General features: G+C 39.3%; 1 protein-coding gene across 1 annotated transcript; it reads left to right on the top strand.

The window, feature by feature from the left end:
• Positions 1 to 481: 481 nt before the first annotated feature.
• Positions 482 to 6,559, top strand: SMIM10L1 (small integral membrane protein 10 like 1). The gene has a single exon (XM_032644444.1). It carries the CDS (start codon positions 3,226 to 3,228, stop codon positions 3,430 to 3,432), a length of 207 nt encoding a protein of 68 aa, XP_032500335.1. The 5' UTR covers positions 482 to 3,225; the 3' UTR covers positions 3,433 to 6,559.
• The last annotated feature ends 2,734 nt before the right edge of the window (positions 6,560 to 9,293 follow it).

Below are 9,293 nucleotides of genomic sequence, written 5' to 3'. Positions count from 1 at the left end.
CTATCTAGTGCCTAAGGAAGTGCAGAAGGCTTTCTAACTGAAAACTAATTTTTTAAAATAGTTACCTATTTGGAGTGTAACAGAGATGAGGAGACAGGAAAGAAGCTAGACTTCTTTAAATACACTTTTTTTTTTGCTGTACGCGGGCCTCTCACTGTTGTGGCCTCTCCCGTTGCGGAGCACAGGCTCCGGGCGCGCAGGCTTAGCAGCCATGGCTCATGGGCCCAGCTGCTCCATGGCATGTGGGATCTTCCCAGACTGGGGCACAAACCCGTGTCCCCTGCAACGGCAGGCAGACTCTCAACCACTGCACCACCAGGGAAGCCCTATACTTTGTTTTGAAGTTTTGACTCTGGTACCATGAAAATTTATTACATAATAATAAACAAAATTAAATCAAAAGAACTATTAATCTGTAAAAATCAAATGCAAAATAAAGCAAAGACACTTGTTTGTATAGTGCATGGTTTAATAATAAAGTTGTTTCAAATGATGCTAAGACATGGTAATTTTACTTTTTATCTCCATTAGGATATATTCTTAAATAAGAGAAACCTTAAATTATTTTTTTAATAATTATGTTGTTAGAATAGCATATGGTTAGTTTGAAACTATTATGCACAGAGATGCACACAAATAATTGTTAATTTTTTGTTGTTAGGGACCAAAATTTTCAGCATTAGAAAAAAGAAATAAACATATACAAAATTAGAATTGGAAAGGTCAGCATGAACTCACTGAAATTTATTTTAAAAGAATCTATTCTGGTGGTTTTAAGCATAAAGGCATTTTTGAGAGAGTATCAAAGTATTATAAGGTCTGCAGAAGGAGATTCAGAGCTAAGCGTCCAGAAACGATGCCGGCATCAGATATTTTTCTAGATACCTTAAGAGGGAAAAATCTTAATCTGATGTTGCAGCTAATGGTTTACTTCAGTATGACACAAATATGATGCTTGAATGTACAGCCTTGATCCAGAAATTGCAGTGTTACTATGGGATCTAATCATTTCTATCATATGTTACAATTTTTCTTTCACTGAGTTTACTAAACCTTCATAAAGGTTTCCACTGAACATCAAATGGTTCCTGATGTGTTGCCTACTGAAAGGCTAAACTCAATCTGTTAGCCTGCAAATGTGGGACAGACTCTTTCACTGAGTTGTAATTTTTCTCTTGTGTTTAGGCATGGATCGTTTGGATCCAATCCTTGCAGGCTGAATGCATTTTTTAAAATATAATAGAACACTTATATTGGCAAATTCTTTAAAAAAGGAGCTGAGAATTTGCAGACCTGCTGCAGCTTACCTTAAAACTTTTTCAAAGCATCATTAAACCAAACAAGCCATTAAAAAGTACTAAACTGGGCATATGTATATGTATAACTGATTCACTTTGTTATAAAGCAGAAACTAACACACCATTGTGAAGCAATTATACTCCAATAAAGATGTTTAAAAAAAAAAAAAGAAATGAAGCACTTACATTTGATCCTGGTATGATCTCCTCTTTAGGTAGAGCTCTACCAGGAGCTTTAGGTTGCATTCCTGGCCCTACTGATGTGAAACGCAGTGAGATGAACTACTTTTCAGAGCCTGTCTAGGCCTCCTGAAAATGAAAATCAATGTGTGTAATGAAAAGATGAGCATGACCTCTGGGGATTTTAAGCTTCATGATGATTTAATAGCAAATCATTGTAAATTCAGCAGACTTGACTTTCCCAATAAACATTTACTATAAAGGAGAAAAAAAAAGTACTAAATTGGGAATATAGGGTTAACAATAAGGGGATAAGAAAGATCTGGAAAGGAAGGCCAAGTTAAAGAGTCAATGAAGCAACATCTGGAGAAATGGTTTAAGACGTGTTCCTGCTGAAGCTTACTTATGTGTGCCTACTTGGCAAAAAGTGTGGATCAGTCATTCAAGTCTAAACATCAAGGGACAGAATAAAAAACACAATCATGTAAAACACTGATCCTATCCCACTCTCCACTGTCACTTTCATCTGACAGAAATCTTTCGTCAGCTCTGCAGCATTGACAAGTAGGAGCTGGAGCTTCATGACTGCTCTTCTTTGCCTATTCCTTTCCAACTGGAACAGGATATCAACCTAGCCATGTTATAAACATTGATAAATGGCTGCTGTTTTCCCTGTGGGCTTAGAATGAAAGATCTGGTTTTCATGGAGTTAACAAGAGCTAGTGGGGAGAGAGGGGAGCGAAGAGCAGAAGAATGGTGGAAGAGAATGAGTCCACATAGTTTTATGTGGTTGGAAATGGAAGATTCAGGGACTTAATGACTTCTGTGACCCTGAATACCTCTATTAGTCTTTCAATTTTCAGAAAGGATAAATTGTACTTCTATGTGGAAACGATACATCTACTGGTTCTGAGTTGTCATTTATCTTACACTACTCTTCAGTCTCTATACCAGTATTTCAGAAGTTGTCTTGAGTAAGCAGTTATCAGTTCCTCTAGGTGCTGTCTAGTTGCTGGGTTGGTACTGGTAGCAAAGTAGCAAAAGAAATTCTAGTTAGGGATACACAATTGAGCTTTATACAGTTTTATATATGTGGATATGTGTGTGTGTTTGCTTAAACAAGTGTGTAATTTCTAACACTTGCACCTGAAATCGTCCTAATACATAGGAAATCCACTGCCTGAGACTGTGATCCTTTAAGTTAAAGCATGATATAAATACGGAGACTCTGTGCCCAAACTGGCTTATGTAAGGAGATCACCTTGCCATAATATTAAAGTTAATGTTACGGAATCAAATGGGTAAGACTCCTGGCTAGTAGCCCAGTTCACAGAGACTAACCCGAGTTTTAATGCAAGCTCCTCGGGCGAGTTCCAGAATTTTACTTAGCTTCCTTTCTTCATTTTAAAGTGAAAACAGTATCGGTAAGGCTGTTCGTATATACTGTACAAAATAACTGCATGGCATATATGTAAATAAATAACCCGTTCCCGACCTACCAAGAGTTAAAACGCTAAACGCTGAATACCATTTTAAGCAGCAGACAGGAAGGGGCGGAGCGCCAGCCGCAGCCCCCGCCTCACCGCCGTTAGGGAAGCAGCCGCGGCTACGTCAGGCGCGAGTGTAAACCCAGCTGCCGCTTAGCCCCCGGCCCCTCCCGGTCATCGCCGTCAGTCGGGGGGTCCGCGGGGTCTACGGTCACCCTGCGCTCCAGGCACCGCACCGGCCAAGCGGCGACACCGCGTCCATGGCCACCGCGGCGGCTACGTCATCCTTGGCTCTCAAGGCCTCGAGCTTGGCCGCAGCCCCCGGCTCGTACGGGGTCTTCTGCAAGGGGCTCTCCCGCACCCTCCTCGCCTTCTTCGAGCTGGCCTGGCAGCTGCGCATGAACTTCCCGTACTTCTACATCGCGGGCTCCGTGGTCCTCAACATCCGCTTGCAGGTACACTTCTAGAGCCCTGAGGAAGCCCCCGATATCCCGGGCCTGCATTATGGCCGACTCCCAGGAGGCCCCGCGGCGCCGCGGAACTGGGGGCGAGGAGTTCCGCTGTCTCGCGAGAATGCCTGGGCTCCCTCCGCGGCTGTGCTCTCCGCTCTCAGCCGAGCTCCTGTACTGTCACTGAGACCTTGCCGAGATTAAGAAGAGGAAATACGCGATTCCGGGAGCCGAGAAAGAACTTCAGTTAAGACCCACGACAATATTTAAGAAGCTGTGCATCCTTAAAGCAAAAACGGGACGAACAGGCTGCATGACAAAAAGGGAAAGGTACTAAAAGTTTCAGGACAAAAATGTACAAGCTCATGGTCCATATTAATTTAATAAGTAAATTTCGGGAGTATGAGACTGGAATATAAGCAGGACGCTGAATGAGTAAGAAGCTGGAGATCTTAAGGATATGCTGTGGAGGGCATATAATTTCTTCATCCCACAAGAAAAAACAATGACGATCAGAAGCTTTCACTGAAAAAAACTATACAGGAAACACATCCTTCAAATACCAAACAATGTAAAACGCTGCAGGATTTTGAGTGTAAAGGGAGTGTAAGAAAGTGGACTCTACTGCAGTGTCCCTATGAGTAACATGCAGTTCAAAATCTTGGAGCCAAAGAGAAGGAAATCCAGTCATAGCGCAAAGCTTGGCGACTTATCGAATAACATTTAAATAATCATAATAATGTAAATGCTGTTTATGGTTTTCATCTTTTAAAGAGAACACTTACAGTTACAAAGTTTGAATGCACATGTTATCAGCCTTGATGGTGTAAACGTGAGGGTACCTGGAATGGTAATGGTGTCTTTTAAAGTGGGAAGCTGAGAGGAAAATTCTGTTGTCAATGGGGGAAGAGGGCATTTTATTATTTAAAGAGTAGCCATAAAGTTGCTTAAATGTAACTATATGAAAGAGAGAAGAGGAGGGGAGAACAGCATGAGGTCAACAAGAAATGCCTAGAGGTTAGAGTTAGGGTGGAATGTTTCAGATTACCTGATGTATTTGGAGTCAAGAGATTTTTAGATTTCAGAGAGTCTGGAGACGAATTAGTGGTCTGCAAAATTTTTTCTAATTAAGGAAGCAAAGCTGAGGCAGTTATAAACCCCGGGAAAAATAAAAAAAATTTTCAAGAACTACACTGCATAACTCCACTGTGAAGAATATTACTACTCATCATATAAAGCCAGTTATAATTATATAAACCCTGAATACAGGTACATTATTAGGTAACATTGGAACGACTGGAGAAGAGAGAGATGTATATGTAATGGGGGAGAATCAATCAAGATCTGATATAGAAAAGTTGATTTTAAAAAAGCAGTATAACTTGTCACTTAGAAAGAGTACAATAAGAAATAGCTAAGAGTTAAAATTGGTAGTCTCTGGAGAAAGAAAATCAGGGATAGACAGAAAGGTGGAGGACTGCTGTTTTTCACTACCAGTCTAACAGTAACAGTGATTTTTCTTAGCCGTGTGTGTGTGTGTGTGTGTGTGCGTGAAGATATAGATATAGATATCAGGCAGACCTCTGTTAAAATACAAACTAATTTTGTGGTCCAGGTGAGCCCATTAATCTGCCTAAACCCCAGTATTCTCAATTCTATTAAATGAGAGTAAAAATACCCACCTTGAAAGATCAGTCAAGAATTAAAAATAAGCCTGACTTAGTGCTTGATACATACCGTACACAGTAAAGAGTATCTGTTATAACAGAATATTTCATTAACTTGTGAATAAAACTTAAAACTCTCATATGGAGTGCCTGCTTTTCCATTGGAGGGTTTTAGTACTGAAGGAGGTTTGTAGATTACTGACAATGGGGGTGTAGGGAAGACCCTCCAGGAAGAGACATTTGAGCTGAAAGGGGCAATTATTTGCCAAAGTAAAGATGTAAACTATTTGTAGTGTTCTGTATTCCACTAATTGTATCCAACAAACAAGTGTACTCTAGGAATATAAAATAAGTGCCCCCTGTAGCACAATGTCTTGCTTTGAGTAACTTCTTCCTACCCTTCATTCCTTGTCTCCAGCCAAAGTAGAGTACATCTTCATCTTTCTACGTCGTACACTTTCTTCAACCTTCTGTACCTTTTTTTTTTTTTTGACTTACGGTTACTGTACTTGTGTTTTAAGGCTGAACTTAGACATCACTTTTTCCATTAAGTTTTTCCCAGATGCTCCTGACCAGATTAGAGATCATTTCTTTTAATCCATCTAAAGGGCTGTGTTAATATCAACCTATGCCATTTTCATAGGTTTCCTTATTTGTGCTTAATTGTGCATTAATTATCAGATGCAGTTTTTTAAAGAATATCCAAGAAGACAGGTTTCCGGACTATGATCTCTTCTCTTGGTAATTATATATTGCTGTGAACGTGCAGGGACTAAAACATTTTAGTCTAAAATGTCAGAAATGTAATTTGATCAATGAAATAACTCAGTATTGCCAATGGGCTTACAAATGGTGGGCATCACTATTTCCTAGAGGCACTAATGTCCCAATTTGTAACACAAAAGAATGAGGCTGCCATTAGCCCTGGAATGGTGACATACAGGGATTTGGGTGGCTAATGAACATGTGCCTTCCTCAACCTTCTTTTCTTCATATTAGTGTTTTGCTACACTGAAGAAACTAAGGCACTTTAGCAGATTTATTATTATATCCTCCACCTAGATTAGAAGCCCTGTGAGGGAAGGTACTATATCCTATCGAATTTTACAGCCTGTAATATCAGCAAATATATAGTAGGAACTGAATGAAAGCTCCATGATTTACCATTTATTCTTAACAATTGCTCTTAAAACCAGATGTGTATTTTTCTTCCTACATGATACAACTCAGTAAAGTTTCCCATGGAAGAAAACAAGAATTTTGCTCTACTTATTATTAACCACTTACTATTCTAATTTACAAGGAATTTTATTCCTCCTGGCATCCTTCCAGGTCACATCCATGAAGCCAAAGATTTTCTCAATCCCCAGCCTAGAGCATTGCCTAATGTGAGTAAATATTGTTGAATGAATGCCAAATTAGTTGGTTTTTCTACACTTAGCAGTCAATAAAAGAAATAAAGATGTGTTTGTCCCTGATACTAAAGTCATCTACTTTATTTCTCCCATAAATCAAGCTTTTTCAGGCCTTGAAGAATATTGATTGGCCCAGAGATCTCAAACTTGAAGAAGCAAAGAGGTGGCATAATTCTGATCAATAAAGAAAAACACTTGTTTATGCAGTGCAACTGACAAGAATGCTGGGGGAATGGAGACTCTTAATAGTTTAAAGGGAAATAGTGATCACAGTAAACACATAACCTAAGGGTTAGGGAGCAAGATTTTTTTTTTTAAGGATTTTAAAATTGAGGGTAAAAATACTTATGATTAGTTGGCTAAAAGAATGTATCATCAGGACTTCCCTGGTGGTCCAGTGGTTAAGGCTTTGCCTTCCAATACAGGGGGTGTGGGTTCGATCCCTGGTCAAGGAGCTAAGATCCCACATGCCTTGCGGCCAAAAAACCAAAACAAAACAGAAGCAATATTGTAAGAAATTCAATAAAGACTTTAAAAATGGTCCACATCAAAAAAAAAAACCTTGAAAAAAAAAAAGAACATATCACTATCAGCATGTTTTTAAAATGTTATTGAGATTTTAATACCAGGAACTATGAAAAGTTATTTACTTACATGATCATAATCCTCACGTGTACCCTATGAGGAAGATATTTTCATCATCATTTTTTCAGGTAAGGAAACTAGGATTTAGTGAGGTTAAGTAACTTTCCTAAGGTCAGAGTAACTGGCCAAACCACAAGTGCATCTCAAGTTTATTACTAAAGATACATTTGATGAGGGATTCAATTTTTTTTACATGTATAGGTAATTCTGAATAATCCCGTTGCTTTTCTCAAGTTCTCAAACAGAAGTATTACCTGAGTAATACTTGAGGATATCTTTTTTAAATATAATTATTGAGGGCCTTTTGTATTAGAATATAAATATTTAACATTATTTGATATTAAATTCGAGTATTTTATACTCTGATGCCTAAAGCCAGTTGGCCTATTTGTGGGGAAGGGGGGTGAAGGCGGTGGAGGACACAGAGGAAAGGACATTCATTTCCCCTAGGATGGAAAGAAAACACTTTCCTTCCCATGATGGAGTGGAGATCGGGTAAAAACATGAATTTTGAAGCTCAGTCATCGCTGTCCTGAGGAGGCCGAACTAAATTCCCGGTTACAAAATTCTGCAGTCCTATTTTAATGGAGACTTTTCTTGGGGCATCAATAGCATTTGATAGAGTCAAGAAGAAAACAGAACTTACACATGGAGACATAAAGTGGTGGCGGAATAGAAAGTTTATGAATATAGGTACAAAAGAAGGAGAGGAAAATCCTAATGCCTGGAAGGTAGTCTGAGGAGTAGATTTGGAAGATTCCAAACACAGTGGACCAAGGAAAGAACCCCTTCAATAGCTGTCAGAATTTCCAACACTTGGGCTGGATTGAGTCACATCAGTCTATTTCTTGAATTACCCTAAGTGTGGAAACTTCCTTGCGATTTCAGCAAGAACACATGATAGCCTACTGCCCAGCAGGATTACCACCAGGTCAGGTCATGAACCTTTTGCAGCTGAAACCAACTCCTCCCCACCCCCACTCCTCACTAATACAAATCTCAGCAATGACCTTGGAAGAACTGAAAGGCCAAAGGACATTCCTGGTGCCTACAACAAATCAAGAAACACTGGAATTCTTAGTAAAGTACATCTTAGTTGCAGTACATCTGAGGGCACTCCTGCCAGTTTCTGTCCTAATTAGGGATCTGCAGTGAATATTGGAAATTCTTGCTCATCCTTATGGCTTTCAAGCACCAAGTGGATCTATTCACAGTAAGGTGGTGGAGTGCCATCAGTGAAAAATAAAGCGGACTGGAGATCTTTCATATACTGGGTGAGGGAGAGTGGGTATACTTTTTCATGTGAACCAAAATGAGGAAAAATAAATCATCACACAACGAAAAAGCAAAAACCACTTAGGAAATACTGTACTTAGAACATCTTGGCTCCAAAATCATGGGCACAGTAACAGAGATTGTGTCCAAAGAAGAAAGAAACAAAAAGATGTTTAATTTTAAAAAAGAGCTGTTTTTCAAAAGACTGTTTTAGCTTTTTAATTGATAAAAAGCATATCAAACTGCAAAGACGAGTACAATTAATAGAAGCCTTAAAATTTAGAGGTAGATGCATATGGAAGGGAAAAGAAGTTATTTTAAAGCTAACTCATTTAAACCTGCGTCTAACAAACAGAGGTACTAACATACAAGTCAAGATAGTGCCTTAGTCTTCTGAAGCCGTATCTACGTTGGTGTCCCTCCAAATTGTTAAAGTTGAAAATAACCCATCTGTCACCCGAGCTTTTATACCTTCAAATAACCCCCCTCCAAAATAAAATATTGTTTTTTTTAATGGATCAAACCAACCATCTGATCCATTTTTAAATGGTTTATTCTGGGCAATCCAGCACAGGGCACAGATCTCGATAGACAGCCCTAACCAATGTCAAGGTGGGTGGACTGTGGAAGAATGGGTTTTGCAGGTGCCCCCCTGGTTTCTGTACTTCAGTTATGAAAGCCCCTGCCTTGGAGGACATGAGGTTTAATCAAGAGCAGCAGACACAACACCTGAACCATCAGAGATTCAACATTATCACGTTCTGTATTCATCCATACGTATTTCTTCTACTGGGACCTTTTGTTTCAGTAAAGTTCAAGACAACATGGCTTGAACACTGAAATATCTTCTAAGTTCTAGGCCTAGGGCAGAGCTCAG

This window comes from Phocoena sinus, chromosome 10 (genome assembly GCF_008692025.1).
Source record: "Phocoena sinus isolate mPhoSin1 chromosome 10, mPhoSin1.pri, whole genome shotgun sequence".
NCBI classification, from domain to species: Eukaryota; Metazoa; Chordata; class Mammalia; order Artiodactyla; family Phocoenidae; genus Phocoena; species Phocoena sinus.
The sequence above is the reverse complement of the archived record's forward strand: the minus strand, read 5'-3'. Positions and strand labels throughout refer to the sequence as shown.

Coding starts and splice junctions, on each gene's coding strand:
- SMIM10L1 (XM_032644444.1), top strand. CDS start 3,226: ATGGCCACCGCGGCGGCTACGTCATCCTTGGCTCTCAAGGCCTCGAGC.